Source organism: Lissotriton helveticus, chromosome 6, assembly GCF_964261635.1.
Source record: "Lissotriton helveticus chromosome 6, aLisHel1.1, whole genome shotgun sequence".
NCBI classification, from domain to species: domain Eukaryota; kingdom Metazoa; phylum Chordata; class Amphibia; order Caudata; family Salamandridae; genus Lissotriton; species Lissotriton helveticus.
The window spans coordinates 519,866,964-519,889,570 of record NC_136067.1 but is presented as its reverse complement, the minus strand read 5'-3'; the positions used below and the strand labels follow the sequence as shown (position 1 = coordinate 519,889,570).

The 22,607-nt window shown below is 43.0% G+C and overlaps 1 protein-coding gene across 4 annotated transcripts in view; it reads right to left on the bottom strand.

Moving 5' to 3' along the window:
• Positions 1 to 22,607, bottom strand: part of ZNF451 (zinc finger protein 451) — a 776,596-nt gene that overhangs the window by 353,616 nt on the left and 400,373 nt on the right. For all 4 annotated transcript variants that reach the window (XM_078647977.1, XM_078647979.1, XM_078647978.1 and 1 more), the window contains exon 9: positions 8,671 to 10,307. In XM_078647977.1, coding sequence (XP_078504103.1) covers positions 8,671 to 10,307 — 1,637 coding nt within the window. The remainder of the gene's footprint in view (positions 1 to 8,670; positions 10,308 to 22,607) is intronic.

The window sequence follows — 22,607 nt, the reverse complement described above, 5'->3', positions numbered from 1 at the left end:
GACATTTAAAATGAATTGCAGTCTCTGCAACTCGCTGTTGTTTTCTTACTTACGCCTCACCACTAGGTAAACTGCCTTCTGCGGCACAGAGGTCCGAAATACCTCTGTCCTTAGGAAGGGGCACTTGCTTTCCTTCCATCACTCGGTACTGGTTTCAGGGGTACTAGGGGCTCACACGTCGTAACCCTTCACAGTTGCGGTTTTGCCTAAGTGCACCAGACCGCTGGGGGTGCAGACAGGACGTCACCGCTTGTATATATTGCTAAAAAAAAGTATTGTTTCTCGAAGTTTCTTACTTAGCAATTACGTAAAAAATAGTTGTAGTCCTTCTGTGAGATGCAATGTAAAATCTGATGAAACCATAATTCTTCATTATTTTATGGATTTGTATGTGTTCCTAAACATGTAATATACAAAATTGGAACACAGTATTTAGCATCATATAAAAGCATCTGCACTGTTAAAACAATGCCCCTCAGGCATCTGATCTACCAAAGGAGAGAGGCTAATCTAGAATCTAGGTCTGTGAAAGAACGGAAATGAAAATTAATGTCAACTAACGTTTTTTTTTTTATCGGACTCCTCTGTATTTCTAAACGTTGGCATGTATGTGACTGGTATCTTTACTGAGACAATTAAATAAAGGTAACTTGAAATAATTTGACAGCAACCAGATAAGGACCTGTAACCTGAAAGCGAAACTCTCCAAAACTAACCCAAATATGCTCGGATGTCCTCTTCTTACTGACATGCTTGTTGTACATTAATCCTAAAATGGATATCACTATCATCCTGAACAGCTGGGTGAGGCACAACAGTCTGTATAGGAGTGTTGACAGCACGACTGCCCTGGGTGAAAAGGGAAGTGATCCACTCTACAAAAGGCTGATGTACAAAGAATAGTATTCACATTAAAGAACTGTAAAACCATCCCAATCTAAACAAATCAATGAGGGGTCCCCAAAGGACAATAAAAATGTATTTAGTATACCTGTATAAACGGTTCACTTTCAAAAACTGGTAAGACTAATGAATTAAATGTCGTATTAAAAGACAAAGAAATCCTTAATTATAAAAAAGCTGTACACGTTTAGCGCTAAACAGCTGGCAATAAATACAAAGATAGAGCAAATAGGCTAAATATAATGAACATATGGGGAAAAAATAAACATTGAAAACAAAGGAGGAAACTGCTATGAGTAATAGCTCTCATCTTCCATACAAGATATTTAATTGGAAATACCTATGTACGCGATTGACTTTTTTGAAAACCGGTTTCCCTATAGAGGAAAAAACTATTACTTCAGCTACTTTGCATGATGGTGTTCCCACTCAAGTTATTTACCTTTGGTAACGCTCGTTCTGGTAGAGACTATCTAGCTGCAGATTCCTCACCTTTTTAATAATCCTAGGCTTCAGACTAGATCAGCAATCTTTCCAGCAGTACCTCTGCGTGCCACTAGGTGGCAGTGGGCTCTGCATTGACTCAGTTCCACTACAGAAATGACATGTTTGGGATCCATCAGACATCAGCCACTCATTTTGCTGCAGTACCACATGGTGGTGGTGTGGTCTGTGAGTACCCTCACCAGCCTCCCTTGGACGGAAAAGGGAAGGCTTTCCTCAGCCTCAGAAGGTTAATTATGTAGCCCGGACTCCACCAGAGACCAGAGGCATCTGATCTCCACCTTTCCCAAGTGGCCTTCAACTCCCAGAAGTGGGAACTCTGGGTGTGGTCAGGAGAGGTCTACCGTTGACCCAATCATGGTCCCGTAACCACCACTGCATTGTTTTTGCAGTCCTCCAAAATCTGGACGTGGTCAGAGAGGTCCCCTTGATGTTAGGTCCACTGCGACTTCAGGTCCCACTGTAGAGCCCGGATATGCCACTAGTGTGCTCAACCAGCAGGATGCAGGAGATCATAAATCCCAGTAGCCTCAGAGTCAACCTCACTGATTTCAAACACTGAGGCTGAAACACCAGTATCATAGCCTAAATGTCTTGGACATTCTTTCCCAGGGGAAAGGCACAACATTGAACCGTGTCCAGAGTGAGAAGGAGTCAGCTGTGACTTCGGAACGTTGATAGTGAATCCCAAAGATGACAGGAGGTTCTCTGTAGCCTGCAGGTGGTTGACTACGGTCTGGGGTGAGCCTGCCTTTAACAGCCAATCGCTGAGACAGTGAAAGACTGGCATCCCTGACCTCGGTAGGCATGCCTCACTGGAATCACTTTCATGAACGCTGGTGGGGCAACGGTGAGACAAGACCTGGGCCAGCGTGAGCTTCTCAAATTTCCCCTTTCAGTAAAAAATGTTGTAGGGCGCAGATCTGAAATAGGACAAAGGTTTCCATCCTTTGTGGGCACCAGAAAGAAGCTAGAATAGAATCTAGAACCTACTTCTGGTGCAGGCATCTCTCAATATACACCTTGGGCAAAACAGCTTGCACTTCCTGCTTCAAAACGGAAAGATTGTCCTCCTACAGCTGTTGAGGAAGGTGCGGTAGTGCTGAAATGAAAGGGAGGCCATAGCCCTTCCAAAAATTTGCAAGACCCACCTGTCTGATGTTATGGCCTGCCATCACTGAAAGAATCTTTAGATTCTGCCTCCAACTGGGTGGCTGTGCCCCACGAAGGGCACGCTAGAGGGGTTTGGCAGGTAGGGCTGTAGGGGCCTATTGATCTTGGCCATGGAGGTCGTGGACACCATGGCCACACTACTACTGGGCACCCTGCTGTGGCTGGATAGGCTGGTGGTATGGGGCACCTTTGCCGAAGCTGCATAAGGATCGGTATGTCTGGTGCAGACGGCGAGGTGCAGCAAATAGGCCTAGAGAGAGCTTTGGTCCTGCACTACTTGAAGCACTCGAGAGTAGAGTCTGCCTTATCCCCGAACAGGCCACTCTCATTGTACAAACACAGATCTGGGCCCAAATCCATCTTTTTTTGCATACCATGCCATTCCAGTTTGAACCCAGTCATATGCAAATCAGTCTTGACCCTGTGCCCAATGGGAACAGTCCAGCCCGAACTGCCAGGCCCTCCCTGGACTGGAAAAAAGCATCCTAGGACGGGTGCGACTGGATTCAAGCTAGCCTGGTTGATGAAGGATAATGTCCAGAAACCGGTCCCAGGTTGCTTGTTTCTGGTCCAGGGAGGACCTGGCTTGGCAGTTCGGTCTGGACAGTTCTCATGAGGCACAGGGTCAAGACTAATTTGCATATGGCTGGGTCTAAACTGGGGTGGCATGGTGAGCAAAAAGAACGATGGATTTAACCCAGATCTCTTGACTGGGGTGAAAGTACGATTTTTTCAACATTCCATCCACCATTTGTTAACAAAGCTCTTTTCATCCCAAGTGGGATGGGTATGCCCAGACGTGGGTCCCTTGCTAACTGTGCCACTGAATTCAAGGTAACCTGGCTGATGAAGGGTAATACCCAGAAACCGGTCCCAGGATTTTTGTTGCCAGTCCAAGGAGGACTAGGCTTGGCAGTTCGGTCTGGACTGTTCCCATGAGGCACAGGGTCAAGACTTATTTGCATATGGCTGGGTCTAAACTGGGGTGGCATGGTGAGCAAAAGAACGATGGATTTAACCCAGATCTCTTGACTGGGGTGAAGGTCTGATTTATTCAACATTCCGTCCAGCATTTGTTTGCAAAGCACTCTCGTTGTATGCCATGTCCATGAGAGATGAATGGACGTCACCTTAAAATCCACAGGAGCACAACCAAGAATGGCGGCAAATGGTGACACTGTTGCCAGTGGCCAGCCTGACGGACTCGGTGGTGTCCAATCTACAACAGATTGTAAACTTGGCTGCATCCTGACCAACTGGATGGACTGGGCAAGGTAGGTAGGAAAACTTCGGGGACACCAAAGAAGACTTGAGCCACCGAGTCTCACAACGAAGATTACAGACCTCATTTGAAGAGCCAGGTCTTGAGGTCCTTCAAGTACTTGGGGAGTGATGGAGTCTGTCGGAGGTTGAGAGGGAGAGAGTTCCATGCCTTGGCAGCAAGGAGGGAGAAGGAGAGTCCTCCTGATCTGGTCTTCTTTGTGCCTTGTACAGTTGCAAGGGAGAGCTGGGCTGAGCGGAGGGATCTTTGGGGTGCATGGAACGTGAGGCAGCGGTTCATGTAAGCAGGTCCGGTGTTGTGGAGGGCTTTGTGGGCGAGGGTGAAAAGCTTGAAGGTGATTCTCTCCTCGACCGGGAGCCAGTGTAGAGTCCGTAGGGGTTGGCTGATGTGGCAGTGGTGCTGTAGGTCGAGGACTAGTCTGGCAGCGGCGTTCTGGACATTCTGTAGTTTGCGGGTGAGGTTCTTGTTGATCTCAGTGTACAGTGAGTTGCCGTAGTCTAGTCTGCTGCTGATTAGAGTGTGGGTGACTGTATTTCTGTGTTCGAGGGGTATCCAGTTGAAGGTCTTTTGGAGTAGTCGGAGGGTGTGGTGCAGGAAGAGGTGACGGCGTTGAACTGACGGTCCGTTTTGAGTTTGGAGTCCAGGATGATTCCGAGGTTGCGTGCCTGGTTCGTGGGGGAGTCTAAGGGCAGAGGGCCACCAGGTGTCGTTCCAGGCGTCGGGGTGTGGACCCATGATGAGCACCTCCGTTTTGTCAATGTTGAGTTGAGGTTTATAAAAGTGGGAGACCCAATATACCCTTGCGAGCTTCGGCTAAGATATAATGAATGCAAATTGCTTGCAAGGGATTTTTTCTGATGTCTATTGATTTCAAAGTGATTTAGAAACAGGAAATTGATCAAGCTTGACTGACTTTGATTTTATGATCAACTTAAATTAAAGAACCTGTTTTTAATCTGATTCCACATTCGTTACTTTGACAAAGGAGTAACAACTCACTATAGAAAATGCTACACGGGGAGTAGTTTTATGAAAAAAGTTTTATATATCAAATTTCATTTCATGGGGTACAGTTTTGTTAAAAAAACAATGAATAATCAGCAATGTACAAGTGGATAAGACATTTATAAATTGTTCTTTTAAGTCCACTTGCGTTGTAGTCCACTCTTGTTATAAATTATCACACAACGAAACAATGTCAAAGTAACCAAAGATAACGTTGTATAGAACTTAATCCAACATAAAACAAGAAGAAGAAAAGATGTGGACTGATGTGTCGACGTTTCGGCCTTATTGTTGATTAATCCTCAAGGCCATCCTCAGGACTTTCAATCTTTAATAAAATTAGACCCCCTGCAAAGGATACAATAACCATATTGTTACCTTTTCATTATACATATTCTATTTACAATTCTCTACCCGTGTGCTAGGAAAAAAGTAATATCATGGTAATCACATATTACTATATGCATATATTACAGAGTTTGAAAGATGACCTAGTTGGAACTACATCAGTTGTTCATACTGGTCTGTTGTTGTTTCACAATTATCGGCAATCTAATGCAAACTTTCCCCTAAGACAGATAGATACTTGGACTTAGGTAGACAGACGTTATATACATATATAGTTTCAAGGTATATACTGTTCTGTAGTAAACAGAGTCTCAAACATTCTTGCTGTTAAAGAATTGTTAACTATTCTGGAATCTAATAGAAATCCATAATATTCCAAAACTCTAAACTTATAGATCTATGAATTTTTGTAAAAAGTATCTTATGTAACAGACTATGTCCTGTATATTTTACATCTTTTCTGAACAGATAACTAGAATTCAACCTTGGACATTGCTCAAGTGTGTTACTAGATAGTCTAGAAAATATACCTGAGTCTCTAAATGGACAGCTTCGTTGATCTGGATGCTATGGTGCCTCTATTGCTTCTATGTAAACCGTGCCTGTCCTAGGAAAAAGAACTTAGTTGTTTCGATGTCCAGATAGAAAAGATACTTTTTACAAAGATAAAAAAATGTTTACTACAGAACAGTATATACCTTGAAACTATATATGTATATAACGTCTGTCTACCTAAGTCCAAGTATCTATCTGTCTTAGGGGAAAGTTTGCATTAGATTGCCGATAATTGTGAAACAACAACAGACCAGTATGAACAACTGATGTAGTTCCAACTAGGTCATCTTTCAAACTCTGTAATATATGCATATAGTAATATGTGATTATCATGATATTACTTTTTTCCTAGCACACGGGTAGAGAATTGTAAATAGAATATGTATAATGAAAAGGTAACAATATGGTTATTGTATCCTTTGCAGGGGGTCTAATTTTATTAAAGATTGAAAGTCCTGAGGATGGCCTTGAGGATTAATCAACAATAAGGCCGAAACGTCGACACATCAGTCCACATCTTTTCTTCTTCTTGTTTTATGTTGGATTAAGTTCTATACAACGTTATCTTTGGTTACTTTGACATTGTTTCGTTGTGTGATAATTTATAACAAGAGTGGACTACAACGCAAGTGGACTTAAAAGAACAATTTATAAAAGTCTTATCCACTTGTACATTGCTGATTATTCATTATTGTTTTTTTAACAAAACTGTACCCCATGAAATGAAATTTGATATATAAAACTTTTTTCATAAAACTACTCCCCGTGTAGCATTTTCTATAGTGAGTTGTTACTCCTTTGTCAAAGTAACGAATGTGGAATCAGATTAAAAACAGGTTCTTTAATTAATTTAAGTTGATCATAAAATCAAAGTCAGTCAAGCTTGATCAATTTCCTGTTTCTAAATCACTTTGAAATCAATAGACATCAGAAAAAATCCCTTGCAAGCAATTTGCATTCATTAAATGTTGAGTTGAGGTAGATGTTCTTCATCCATCTGGCGACAGCTTCCATACCATCTTGAAAGTTATGTTTGGAGAGTTTGGGTTCGTTGGACAGGGAGAGGAGGAGTTGGGTGTTGTATGCGTACAATAAGATGTTGAGTCCGTGTGAAATCTGAGGATGGATGCGAGCGGGCCATGCAGACGTTGAACAGGGTGCCGGGCTCATCGAGGAACCTTGGGGGACTCCACAGGTGGTCTGAATGGGTTCCAAGCGGAAAGGAGGGAGTCTCACCCATTGAGTTCAGACAGGGAGGAAAGAACGGATCCAGGCACAGGCCTTGTTCCGGATTCTGGCATTGTGGAGTCTGCGGGCTAGGGTGCGATGAGAGACTGTATCGAAGGCCGCGGAGGGGTCTAGGAGGATGAGGATCACAGTCTCTGCTCTGTCGAGGAGGGAACGGATGTCGTATGTCGCAGCGAGTAGGGCAGTTTTGGTGCTATGGTTCTTTCTGAAGCCTGATTGGGAGGATTCTAGGATGTTTTCTTTTATGAAGGTGGCAGTTGATGGCTTTTTCCGAGACTTTTGCTGGGAACGGGAGTCAGGAGATCGGGCTGAAGTTTTAGAGATTGGTGGGGTCCGCCAAGGTTTTTTTTCAGGAGATGGTTGATTTCTGCGTGTTTCCAGTCGTTGGGGGAGGAGGCGGTCTCGAAGGAGAGGTTGATGATTTGTTGATGCTTGGGGTGATGTCTTCTGTGGTAGATGTGGGCGGGGGGCAGGGGTCCATGGGGTCCTCCAGAGTGGGTGGTCTTCATAATCTTTAGGGTGGCACCAAGAACTAACCCACCTGCAGTACTACCGATGAAAGGCCTTTCGGTTCTTTGGGCCTGATGGCGCACCAGAGGGAGTTGGCCTCTGGTGCGGGAACAGGACCAGGACCGAACCTTTGACATGGACCGTGACTTCCACCATTCTTGCTGCAGGGTCTTCTTATGCTCTGCAAAATAGAGTTTTGCCTCGCTGTCTTGGATGGTCTTTGTATTCATTGAACCGCAGTCGCTGCAGGCTATAATCTCATAACTCGACCCCATGCAGCACATGAACACCTGATGGGATCGGTCACAGAAATTTGTATACAACAGTCCTTACAGGGCTTAAATCCTGTGGTTTTGGGGAGTGACATTCCCTTGCACACTGGGTGAATTTTTTATAAACTATAGGAGGAAAATGACTATGGATACTGTAGGGTGCTCCGGACCCATAAATAATGTTGGGTGGCGCGCATGAGGGGCGCCTATATAAACCAAGAACATTATTTCTTATTTTTGAAGCAGAATCGTTTCAATGCAGTAACGGTATGTCGCCAGCTACCGACAAGCAAAGGTACAGCAAAAAAAATAAAAAGATCTAGTCTTATGCTTGGTGAATAGTCAAAAGGTGAGGAATCTGCAGCTATAAGTCTCTATCAGAATGGAAAGTACTTACTCTTGCCTCTCACAAGAGCAATTCTGCAAAGGTTTCCAGGGTGTGAAACTCCCCACATGTTAATTGTGAAAAGCCATGAAGTTTCGTATTCACTGCAGTTTACATCATCATACTATTGAATATTCAGAAAATCCAATATGCTAATGCATCTTTCAGATTCGGAATGTCATTTGTCAGAGTGATATTACACCAATTGTAAATCAGAAAGTGAAGTTTACTTTTACAAATGGCTTTTTTTGCTCATCTAAATCGAATTTGGTTGTGCATAAGCATAAGCATTTTACAAACAGGCGTTCAGTAATTAGTTTACATTACAGACAAATAGAGTGCGTTTGTGGTTGAGCTTCGAATATCCATAAGAAAATAATGTATGATGCGAGTACAATGCAAAAGTCTTCAATTCCTCAAAATGTTTTCTAACCATAGACATTCATTTTAATGGCATACATGGATAAACACATAATGAAAGTTACCTGTGCCCGTACTAGTTGACTCAGATCCCCGACTGGTGTCAGAAGATGATGATGATTCTGTGGTGGACATCGAACTACAGGGGCGAATACTACTTTCTACATGTCTTGGATGACTGGAGACTTTGCTGGCAAGTTGCTTAGCTGTACATGTGCTGCTGGCAGTAAACGTGAACACCCCATCTTTTGGTACAGTGGATCCAAAGGGATGACTCAGATTTGGCTTCTGCAGAAAGCTGTGGCAGGCGTGGTAGTGCTGTTGGGCACCGTCCATGTCATCGAACGATTTTGTGCACGTTCCACACTTTACTTCGAATGATACCCGGCCGGACCGCTCTTTATGCTTAAAACAAAAATGTTCCATTATGTCGGCTTCCTTTTGGCCTGTTGCTTTACACATGCTACAGCTGTACCACATAGAACCTTTGGCCAAAAGATTGTCTTTACACTTAACTAGGTCATCTTTACGGTGATTTTTATTTGTGTAAACTGTCAGACAGCCGCATGTTAAACGTGCAGTGTCTTCTGGTGTTGAAGGAATGGTTTCTTGGTCTTTCATGGACACTTCTGCCTGATCAGGCAAAAACACATACTCTCTGCTATGGACATTTGTGTAGTGCACGAGAAATTCTTCCTCTGCATCAAAGAAAAGGTCCTCACATAGGCCACACACATATTTCATCTTGATCTCCCCGTTGTGTTGCTCTTGACAGTGCCGGTAGAATCGCTCTACCTTGTGATAGCTCAGTTTGCAAAGGTCGCAGCAAACCTTGTGGAATTGATGACTACCCAATGATTTACAGTGTTGCTGAACGCTTTCTTCACTATCAAAGAGCTCTTCACAAATGCTGCATTCCCACTTTCCTCTAACAGGTGAGGGAGGAGATGCTGACAACTTCGGTTCGGATGAGGGCTGTGCCAACATTTTTGACGAGGATGAGGGTGGCTCTTCTTCAGCCTCTTGATCATAATAATAAGTGTGGCCACTATGACATTCAGCTATATGTGCCAGAGCGTTCTCCTTCCTTGACAGCTCGGCGTTGCAAGTATTGCACCAAAAATAATAATTTTTCAGATGCGCTCCACCATGGAAACGGCTCATGTGCAACTGAATGACAGTGGACTCTTCAGACCTTTTCCCACAAACCATGCATTTATAACAGATGCTATTTGCAGATAAAATGTGTTTCTCTGCCACTTGGTCGGTTTCAAACTTCTGGTTGCACTCACAGAACCATACAGTTTTAGTGACTATCATATTTTCTAATTTTAGTAGTCCACCGCTTGCTTGAGATTTTCTTTTCATATTATTGACTTTCAAGGATTCATTCTTCGAACCTAGGTGATCAAACGCTCTTTTAAGCATAGAAGAGTTCTGATTGGACCGACCCACCGATAAGCGCACATCAGAAGGATCTAGGACTCCTTCGTTGACATAGCAGAAGACCAAGACAGATTCTTGCAATTTGGTAATCAGTTTTGGATTGTGGTTAGTGCTTTTTTTATGCTGGCAGACTTGCTCATCACTGCTGAACAACATTTTGCAAGGTAAGCAGTGAGCTTTAACAAGAAATATCTCCGCAACTTGGGCTATGGTCTTCTGCGACACTGCAGCGGCGCCTGCTTCACGGCATTGGGTTCTAAATGAGGAAAACCAAATGAGAATATTTCACATTACAATATCCAAAATACTTTTAGAGATCAACGCAGCATAAGCAGGTAAATAGCGTACATAAGATGAAGGTGTGTACAGAAACAGAATATCTAGTCTAGAAGGCTTTAGGTCCAGAGAGGGGCTATGAATTTATGACAAAAATGGAGGCCTCAGACGATGCCTGATCTTCCTCTACTTACTGCTCAGCAGCAACGTTCCCAAACAAAAGATTACCATGTCATAAATGAGTAAAAAATGTAACAAAGGAACGGTGCAAGGCAAAATCAGTTTACAGCTAGAAAACCCTGCTGCTCAAGAACAACTCTACTTTCTACTGTTTTGTGTATTTCAAATGCATCTTCCTGTTCCTTGGCAAGGTCACAATGTACTCTCCGGTTAATCTAGTACAGGCGTCTCCAATGAGTAGCTTGTGAGCTACCAGTAGCAGATACCCGTGAGTAGCGCGCTTCAGCCTACTAACATGAAAGTCTTTGCTTGGTTATATTATTTGGAAGCTAAAATTAAAAAGCATGTATTTGAGACGAAAATGTGTGTATTTTCAGAACTCGTAAATTGAAGTTTGGAGATTTTTTTTAATTTTTTTAATTGAAAATCCATGAAGACACAACAAAGCACCTAACAATACAGTGATAAAGAAACAATGAGGATCATGACAAACATTTTTGTTGTGATACTTTGAGCAACTTAAACCATACATTCGAAACAAACAAAATTGAGGAATTACATACAAATATAAGGGAGAGACAGCTAAACAAAACACTAAACAAAGCAGGCCGTTCAAACAAAGTAAGATTAACACAATTATAAATCCATATAGGCCACAACTGGGCCCCAGATCTCACGGCATAATTTCAATTTCCGTCTCCCTTTAATAGCATAAAGACTATATTCCAAGTTAAATATTGACAAAAATCTTGCTCTCCATAATTCAAAGGACGGAACCTCCTTTTGCAACCACATTGAAGCAATACAAAGTCTAGCCACTGATGTGATTTACGAGCTAGTAAATTAATTACCGTACCCTCCTCCACCCCCAGCAATACCTGCACTGCAGATAATTGTACCGGGTCCCCCAAAATCTCAGTTAGAAACTTTTCAATATGACTAAAAAGAGTGTTCAGGTGCTTGCACATATAAAAGACATGTACCACATCAGCGGCATCAGAGCCACAGCGAAAACACTTCCCCTAGTTAGGTCTCGCCCACTTAGATATTTTAGCTGGGGTGTAATATAGATCAAAAACTGTCTTATAGTGCTGAGCAGAAAGGTTTGCTGACAGAAACAATTTCCCAGCTAATTCGATCGAAGTTTCCAACCTCATACCAGAACGTCCCAACATGATATCCCATTTGCGATTTTGGACCTCAAGATCATTCTCACAAATATCCAACAACATAGTATATAATGTACCAATCCGGGCCCTCTTCCCTACTGCCTCAATAAGGGGATTAGCTTGGATTTCCCATCGGGCTTTGAGCACATAGTCCCAAACTTGTAAATATTTAAAAAAAATCAGACCAGGACAGATAAAATTGCTCCCTCAATATATCAAAGGACATTAGTCCCTCATTGTCAAATAAATGGCCAATAGTACAAATCCCTTTGTCCCGCCAATTGTCCACCACCCGACCCCAAAATATCGATGGTAAAAGGGTTGTTGCATTTACTCGAGTATACCAAGATACCTTTTCCATCTTATACCTCTTCCTAATAGCTAACCAAACCTGGTAGGCAGCATTCAAAACTTTAAATCTAGTACGCTTATAGTAGCTCCTATTCAGATTTATAAAAAGCAGATTTTTTGCCTCGCTGCCCAACATTTGATAGATGGATGGTGATTCGGCCATACTAGTTGGTTCTACCCCCGTTAATAGTATATTCATGAGCTGTAGCATACAAACATATTAATACAGTGTAAAGTCTGGGACCGCCCAGCCTCCTTGCAACTGCGATAACATAATATAACGCATAGCTCTTGGTGCTTTACCCTGAGCCCATAAGAACCTCGCAAATAATGGTTGTAATAAAGCAAGATTTACACGGGAAATCTCCATGGGCACAGAACGAAAAAAATATTATATTTTTGGTAAGATTACCATTTTGAGAACATTACATCTGCCAACCATGGACAGGTGTAAGCACTCACATTGATCCAATTGTTTACATGCAGCCAACAATAATCTTGCCCAGTTAACTTCGACCAATGCCCTTAAACATACCCGAATCGTAATCCCCAAATAGGATACCTCATTGAGAGTCCTTTGATCATTAAATGCCTCTCTATTATCACAGACTATTTGTGTTTTAGATGTATTTAATTTATATCCAGACACTTCCCCGTATTGTGCAGCGAGTGATTCTATCTCAGGCATCGCAGTTGCTGGATTAGGAGTTACTACTGGGATATCGGCCGCGTATGCAAAAACGCGGTATTGGTCTTGCCTCAATATGACGGATTTGATCCTAGAACTATATTCCAGCATTTTTAAAAACAGGTCAATGTATAAAGAAAATAATAGGGGGGAGCAGGGGCATCCCTGCCACGTCCCACGTGTAATCTGTACAGGTTTAAATTCCTGACCCATTACACAGATTCGGGCGACAGGTTGGCGATATAATATTTGTAAAGCAGAAACAAACCGTTGTCTAAACCCTCGACGAATCATAACTGCCCAGAAAATTCCCCATGCGACACAATCAAAAACCTTCTCGGCATCTAATAATATCAAACTAAACGGATCCCCTCTGCAGTTAGCACTGTCCAGCAATGTTATGACTATTACTATGATTCGTCGCCCCCAGTTTGGGGATAAATCCGTGTTGTCGGATCGAAACTAAGGGTGTTATAACTTCCGCCAGCCGAGTCCCAAGGATTTTTGAGTAGACCTTTCCATCTGCGTTTAAAAGTGAGATCGGGCGATATGAAGCCGGGTGCTCAGGGGGCTTATCTTTTTTTTTTTTTAAAATACTACTATACTGGCTTCATCCCAAGTTAGCGGGGACACACTTGTCTGAGCAAGTCTGACTGTAGCCAACATATCCTACTTCAAAACCCCAAAAAAGCTTTTATAGATTTCAAGTGGCAGTTTGACCGGCCCTGCAGCTTTACCCGATGCTAAATTATTTACGTCTCTTTCTAATTCTTCTAAAGTGAAAGGGCCTCCAATAGCTCTGCTTCCGAATCCCCCAAATTACTGTCGCAGAACTGATGTATCAGAGGTTCTGCCTTTTGTGAATCATGCTCTTCCCCAATATACAGGGCCGCATAGAAACCATGGAACACCTCAAGAATCCCAGCCTCAGATCCACAAGATTCCCTCTAGAATCAACCATAGAGCTAATTCGCCGAGAGGCCTCTTTTACTCTTCGTTTTTGTGCAAGACACAGTCCAATAGCCTCCCCATATTCATAATTCAGTTGTTTTTTTGCTCAATATTTCTTCGCTGACTCTTGGCTCCAATGAAGATTGACTTTGGCCTTACACTTAGCCACCTCTGATAATAAATCACTAATGTCAGAGCCACTTTGTATCCCCAACATAAGCTTTTCTTCTGCCTCTATCAAAGCTAAATATAGTTCTGGTAGTAAAGCCCGGGATTGTTTTTGCTTATGCAAACCAAAGCTAAGAACTTCCACTCCTAAATGAGGCTTTAAAAGTGTCCCACACCCACCCAATACTTGTGCTACCACGATTAATCCGAAAAAAGCACTCAATCCAATCTTTCATATAAGTTACAAACTTAACATCTAACAATAATTTCCTGTCAAAAGAAAAACTTCGTGGAATAGATGTCGTCCGTGTAAATGCTAAAGTTAACACCAGAGGGCCATGGTCTGAAGCGACCCGTGGATATACCTGTATTCCAGCATCCACCAATAAATGTTTTGAGGTAAAAAAATAATCCAGCCTTACCAACTTCTGGTGGGGACTAGAGTAAAATGTATACCCAGGCTCTCCCACCTCAGAGTAGCCCAAACATCCACCAAACCATGAGCATCCAAGAAAGATTGAAGTGCTTTAAATACCCTGGGCTTCCTCCCACTGTACCTATAATTTACATCCTGTAAAGATTTAGGGCCAAGGTGAAGATTTAAATCACCACAAACAATCAGTGAAGTGGGCCATAGGGCCAAATCTACGTTTAGCCACTCTAAAATCAGTGCCTCATCAAAATTTGAGCCCAAAAAAAAGTGAAAAAGTAGCTTTATTCGATTTCAGTTAGAAAAAAATCACAAAAGCACAAATAATTACACAATAAAAACATATCATCATTAAGAGTAATTCATTTGAAGGAATACCAAGGTACGGACCTATTAAAACTTCAATTCATTGTTAATCTGAATCTGATTACGCTTTTTAAAAACATTGCTACCTGATACATGGACATCCCATCTTCTAACATTTGCAGTTTCAATAAGGCAGGTCTACACTGTCTCAGGCCCCATCTCTTCAGCAAAAATATTAAGTACTTCTTCCTCGGCAACAAGTAAAATTTACAAAACAGGATACAATGTATCGTTGACTGATGTGATGTGTCATCGCAGGGGCACAAAATCAAATTTTTTGACCAGATATTAGCTTCGGGGAATGTAATTAACCTGAAGAAACTTCCCCCTCTGAAGCGTGTTAATAACATCCGAGTGTAACTACTCTGGGTACAGGTTAGATATTTCCGAATTCCCTGTCTCTGCAAGGTTATTTGATTTTCCATCACCAAGATCTTTTTACCCTCTACCTGCCATCATTTGTTCTCTAGCAAGAGAAGGCAAATTTCTTTCAGCTTTTTTCTTGAAATTGTTGCTAATGAATTCGGGGAATCAAAAAATTCGGGGTGCCCAGTCTCTTTTAGGAAGCCTTTAACATATATAAACCAATCAATTTTAAGTGCCCCCTGGAGCTTTAGGCAATCCTGAATTATATTCCTATTAAGTTCAGTTTCGTCTGAAGTCCATACCCCGTGCCACAACAGAACAGGACTCACTTTAATAAGATCTGTGACATAGTCCAGGCCTAATTCCTTGTGGCAAACATATGTTGAGGTTGACTTAGGAACGGCTAACAAGTATCGGAGGAAAGCTTTTTCACATGACTGGATGCCACAGGTATCTGCAATACCCCATATTCCAGCTCCATATATTGCGGTAGACACACATTTTGCTTTATAGATGTCCACCAAAATGTGAACCGGTCTGCCCCCTAGTTTGTTTGCAAAAAGTCGTACCGCCCCTATTGCACGGGAAAAAGCTAATTTCCTCGTGTTGACAGCTGACGACCATGTGCCCTTCTTATCAAAATTAATCCCCAGATAGGAAAAAGTATTAGTTGATTGTATCTTTGACTTCGCTAAAGAAATGTTGCACTGGATCTTTTCTTGTTAGTACAGCACATGCTAAAAGTTTTACCAGTATTAATTTTTAGAGCTCTGTCGCCCATGTAATCTGAAAAAGTACTAAGCGCTCTCTGAAGGCCCACTTGTGTCCTGGCCATGATCACCGCGTTATCTGCGTAAAGTAAAATGGGGGCGGGGCAACCACTGATTTGGGGAAAGTCCTGTTTATCTCTCATAAGGTGGGTTGCCACACTATTTATATAAAGATTAAATAAAAAGGGCGCCAAAATGCAACCCTGGCGGACTCCTTTTTTTATAGGGAAATTTGATGTACATTCACCCTTACTTCCAAATCGTACTTTTGCACCAGTCACCGATAAAGTTCTTTAATAAAATTCAACATATTCGTTTCAATGCCTAATTGTGACAGGGTATCCCATAGTATTTCGTGGGTCAGGCAATCAAATGCCGAACTTAGATCGACAAATGTTAAAAATAGGTTGCCCTTTTTTGCTACCACGTGTTTACCTATGATTATTGCCACGTTTAACCCTTGTTCCACAGTGCCCAATCCTGCTTTAAAACCATACTGAAACCTGGAAAGCACTCCTGTGTCTTCTGCCCATGTCTGCAGTCTATTTAATATGACTCTTCCTGCCACTTTCATCAGGGAGTCCAATAATGAAAATGGCCTTTAGCACTTAGGATCATTTCGGTCCCCTTTTTTAAAAATAGGGACCACAATAGCCTCTTGCCATGAGCGTAAAAACCCTATTTTTTTACTACTATTTAGGACGTTGGTCAGTAGGGGTGCCCATAAGTTAATGCTGGTCTTATAAATATCTACAGGGACCCCGTCTGGCCCTGGGGCTTTACCTGCTGCGCTTTCTACAATGGCTGTTTCAACTTCAGGCAGGGTAAAATCAATATCGAATGGAAACAATTCCTGTGAGTTGTTCTCCTTCGTCCCAAATATTTCAACATGCCTGCTCCCTCTTAGATCTTCTTTTTTATACAGTTCACTAAAATGGTTTACCCAGGTATCTTTATCAATGGCCATCTCCACAATATCTGTTTTCCTATCTACAAAAAAAGGTGCATTCACCGCCTTCCAAAATCCAGTGTTATCTTTCCGGATGCAGGCTTGATGTAAAGCTCGCCACGCATCTTGCTTCAGTTCCTTCTTCCGCTTTTTAATTACTTTATAGTAAGTGACTCTAGCCTTTCTTATCTCAAAACGATTTTTCGGTTCTCTTTTAAGTGATAACTTCAGAGCTGAATGTGCTTTACTGCACTCTGAGTCGAACCAACCCTTCACCTTAGTTCTTGGGCTCTTCTTGAGAGTTCCTGTGAGGGCTTTACATATTTCTACTGAGATACTACAAAAGGCCGAGATGATTGAAGCACAATCATTATTTTCTGCTAAGCAGGTCATAAAATCTTGAAACTTGTTTTTTACTAGGCTTTCAAGGAAGGCAGTGGGCTCTACTCTATTCCATTTTATAGAGTAACCGTTTAATTTTTCTAGGGTTAGCCTATAACTGTATAGATTATCAATTACATCATTATTCTTACTATTTTGTGAGGTAAAAATTAAAGACAGGGTGACAGGAAAGTGATCGCTTCTTGCAATGTCACTTATTTTAAAATTGGACACATTACAAGAATGACTATTTGATGCCAAAGCAAAATCTATCACTGAATTGCACCCCCTGCCCTTACAAGTGGGTGTAAAAGCCACCTGTGGGTTACATAGTTCATTTGCAAACCCCAAATCCAGTTTAAATAATAAGGTGTTAAAAAATTTCCAATAACAGTATGTGCGAAATGGGTGCAAGGGTCTCCTTTAAGATTATCCAGCCCACAAACTCTTGAGTAACTATGCGGGCATAAATAACAATTAAAATCCCCCATCCATATGACAATTCCCCGCCAAACTGTCATCATGTAAGTTTTGCATGCATTGTGATAAGTCATCTAAGACATTGGTTAGTTCTGCCTTTGGAATATTATTGTAAAAATTGATCATATTAATGATTTGATTTCCTCCCACTTTGAGTGTCAAAGACTGGTAATAATTCGACCCAGTGTTATATTTTTTTAACCGTGATGTTTGCGGTGTTTGATATATAGGTACAAAGACCCCCTGAATTTCTACCCCTTGTTGCCGGCTTAGTGAGTGAATGGACAGTTTGAAAGCCGTTGATATGAATGGCTTCCCGCTCCCAGCACTCCTGGAGGCAAATGATAGAAAATGTATCTATGAAGGGCAAGAAAGCTGGGTCCTTAAACTTATTGGAAAGTCCCGCTACGTTCCAGGATAGGAAGGTGAGAATATCACGCTTATCTATGATCTTGCTTGGGTCCTTAACCTTCTCGGCGGGAGCTAAGCTACTACCACATACTATGTTATCCAGGCAAGCTCCTGGATCCTGTTGTTGATCTAACAATACTTGTTCTTGGTCAACGACTGAGTATGAGGTCAGTTGGTTACTGGCGGTGTCTTCAGTGTGCTCATCGATGTTAAAGGCACACCTCGAGCTCCCTTCACTTATTACAATCTGTGTATATTTGGTGTCCTCCCCAGTGATACCCACAGAATCAATGTTCTCTATTATGTTATGTACCTCTAGGGGATTTTGATGTCCTCGCCCCTCTTCCTTGTTTGTTTTAATTTCTCTGGTCGGCTGTAGTCAGTCCACCATTTCTAGACTGCTAAACCTGTTTAGGGTGGGTATATCACTCCAGTCATTTAATAGGCCATATCCTCCATTTTCCCTCCTGCCTCGGGCGTGGTGCGTAACCCGTGTCCAATCACCTCAACAGTCAGGTAAGTTAATTAATGGGTAGAAATAAAAGAGTGGTCGGGGTTTTATAGTTGACCTTATATTTTGATTTCTCCAGGTGCAAATGTATTCCACCGTGCGTGGGTCACTGAAATTTATCAGCACACTGTCACCTGGGATGGTTTTTATGCTATTTCCCACCCATGCAGTTCTACGTACCATGGGTATTTCACTTGTAATGTGTGGGGGTAAAGGTCGATTTACATTAAGCCAATATGTCACCTTATTCTTCAAAGACATAAAAGATTCCTGGGTGGGATTACTTAGTTCTGGAACTCCAGTCAGTACAACCAGGTATGGGCTAGTTTCTGGTGGTAAATTAATGCTATGCCCCCCCTGGAATGTCCCAGCTGGTAAAACCCCTCAAGGCTCTATGTGATTGGCTTGAGATGTTATAATTCCTCTATCCGAAGGCTTGGTGGAACTAGCAGATTCTACAAGAGGATTTGTCATTGATGTGTTAGGAATAATTAAATTGGGTTGCTGGATCAGGGGCGGGGATTTGTGAATTACTTGTACTTCAGGCACGGTATTTAACTGGGCAGTACCCGCGTGTGACATCTTCGCCTTCATGATATCTGACAAACCCCTAGTAGTCAATTCCAGCTGGAAGAGCTGTTTCTCAATGCATAGAAGTCTAGATTCCAAGGGTTCAAGGGAAGATTTTAACAAAGCCCCCAATTTCTCAGGGTGGGGATCGTCTACCACCTCGATTCTGCCCGCAATGTTAACACCACCTCCGGGATCTGAGTCTTGACTCAGTATAACCAGAGACGGGGGGCATGCCTAATCGGGGAGTTCCATACGTTATCCCCCTTTGGCTTGGAGGATATGTCACTCTTACCCGTACCTTTAGCTACTTTAGATTTTCTGCCTCCAACAATTGTTGTATTAGCCCGCTTCCTCTTCGGTATTGCTCCCTCGCGCCTCTCCCCTAATTGCCTGGTGTTTGGTATCTCTAGCGAACTAACCTTTATCGGTACTGAGACCAGCTCTAGTGCTGCTGGTACTTGTGGGTTAGTCGCAGGCAAGATATGGGACTGTTCATGGGAGCTGGGAGGGCTACTTATTAATGCTTGAGTTTCAATGGAGTTAGCTCTTATGGTATGCTCAGGCGTGCGGGCTGTCGCAACATGACCCATGGAAGATCTTTTAGCCATGGCCAAATCCTGTGACACCCGACGTTCCATTAAAATTATCCCTTGATCAATTACAGAGCTAGCTCTTGTTATAAAATTGTCCAGTGTACCAGTTAAAAGCATCCCTGCAGTTGTAGCTTCAGTCCTGCTCTCACATGCAGACATAATATGTAATTTGGTTTATAAACAGGGCTTACTGTTATACCAAAGTGTACACGGTTTGCCTAGAACAGGTGAAAGGGGGTGGGCCCGGTCCGGTCTCTCTCGGTCTAAAACGGGCCCGCCCTTGGCCCAGCTATGCCCGTTGCATGCCCGCGCGCGTCCCGCGGTACGCGGGAATAGGTGTGATTAAATATAGACAGTAGTGGGCGGGAAGAGTCCCAGGTGCCAACGATCTCGCGTTCGGGCTGCTGGTCCTCGCAGTCCCGCAGCGCTACTCCCAAAGCGGCGGCAAGTCAAGATTAAGATTCCAGGTTTGAGGCAAGTTTAAAAGCAAAGTCAGACCCACAATAAAAACTGCTGCTAGCGGCTCCCGCGAAGCGGGGGCCGCGAGCATTTAAGGAGTGCAGGCAGGAGTGGGCGGGAAGAGTCCCAGGTGCCAACGATGATCTCGCGCTCGGGCTACTGGTCCTCCCAGTCCCGCAGCGCTACTCCCAAAGCGGCGGCAAGTCAAGATTAAGATTCCAGATTTGAAGCAAGTTTAAAAGCAAAGTCAGACCCACAATAAAAACTGCTGCGAGCGGCTCCCACGAAGCGGGGGCCGCGAGCAGTTAAGGAGTGCAGGCAGGAGTGGGCGGGAAGAGTCCCAGGTGCCAACGATGATCTCGCGCTCGGGCTGCTGGTCCTCGTAGTCCCGCAGCGCTACTCCCAAAGCAGCGGCAAGTCAAGATTAAGATTCCAGGTTTGAGGCAAGTTTAAAACCAAAGTCAGACCCACAATAAAAACTGCTGCGAGCGGCACCCCATAAATGGAACATATCGTAAATTTCTGCTTCCCACTAATACATTCAGCTATCGCCCACCTCCCTTGTTTGTCAGCCAATGATCTACCCGTGCTCTGTATATGTTTTTTGACTAAAATTGCAATGCCCCGAGATGTGATAGATTGTTCAGTATTAACCAGTACCATACATATAGCCCAACTCCAAGAGTAACTTCCTTTTAGCCCAAGTTATGTGAGTTTCCTGCAAGCATATCAAATCACACTGCAGCACCTGCAACTCACTTGCAACCCGCTGTCTTTTATTAAGGTGATTCAAGCCTCTAACATTCAGAGAGCCAAGCCGAATGCCACTACCCCTCATCTAAACCCCTATGTTTTAACCTGCCCCATTGCTTCAAATACAGAAAAATAGTGTCTTCATGGATTATTTTCTTTTTTTCTCTAACCCACAACCTACCCCCACCCTCGTACCACCCCCCCGCCCTGTACTCCTCCCCCCACCCCTTCCCCCCAAAAGCGGGCGTAAGGACCATGTCCTCGGTGATGGTGAGGAGTTGTGAACTGCCCCCTCCCCGCAGACTCCACCCGTGACCCACCCACCTCAACATAAATCGTCGTAGATCAACATTAAATCTTAACAACATGCTGCATTACTAAACAAAGGGAAAAAAAGAATATCTAATCTCACCATTTGCAGCACTTTTTATATTCACTGAGGCTCATATTCTGTCTTACAATTGCAGCTTCGTCATATACAGCACATCATCCCCCTGTTTCTACATTATGAACCTTTCCCAGGGATCATAAAAAAAAAAAACTACCACAGTAGCTAAGAGCTAAGTATACTTAACAAAGACACAAAAAGAAGAGAAGATCCATTATAGGCTTCACCTTGTTTTCAAAAAATCCTGTGCAGCAATATCGGACACAAAATATTGAATTTTTTCATTATACATTACTTTCAATTTAGCAGGATTTAAGAGGAAAGCCTGACAACCTTTGGCCTGAAAAACAGGTATCAGCTGCCGCATTCTCCACCTTTGTTGAACTGTAGCCTGGCAAAATTCAGGGCGCACAAAAAATTCACACCCTTTACCAGACCAATGCCTATCTGGCCTAGTCAGGTCATATAGAGCTTCACGCAACAGATAGTTCACACAAATTAGAATTGCCCTAGGCCTGTCCACAGCATGCCCCATAGGCAGCCCCTTCCTCGCACGTTGCACAAATGGGAATCGATGTGCTCTAATAATCTCAGTCTCCCAGTTCCAACCTTTTAAGTCAGAGAAAGCCTCTTGAAACATTTCAATAATGAATTTCCGGGCGTCCTGCGCCCTTCCTTGTTCTCAGGAACCCCCAGAACACGTAAATTGTTTCGCCTTGATCTATTTTCAAGATCCGTTAATTTCCAATCTATATACTGTTTAGTATTTTGTAGAACCACAATGGTAGACTGCTGCTGTGCCAGTTGATCTTCAACCCCCAAAATCCGCTCTTCAACCTCCACAATCCGCGTTGTCATTTCTGCACAAGATTTTGCTATCCGCCGAATGGTATTCTGTAATTTTCAAACCGCCCCCTGTGTACGGAGGCCTTCAGCCTTTCTCTCTGCCCGATAAGCCATAATCACTTTATAGATGGTATTCAGCGTTACCTCCCCGTCCGGTTCCCCAGATAAACTAGTATTTACCTCCGCATTCTTAGGCTGAAGAGAAGGGGAACCGTCCCAGGTAAGCTGACCTACAAGAGTCATGGTGTCTTGCGCAAGAGAATTAGTAGGATCTTGTACCTTTCTTACAGTCTCTTGGTTAAAAGAGCAGTCCGCAGGTTCATCTTCATCTGGGTGTAGCTCCATCTCATTCCCCCAATCATCAACTATACTCCCCGTGTCGTCGTCATTTTCTGATATGTTTGATAAGTCGGACATGGAGTAGAATTTCCCGCCTGAGCCAGCAGATTCAGCATCATTCAACCTGTCGATCTCAGAGACACCACTATTCACTAAAT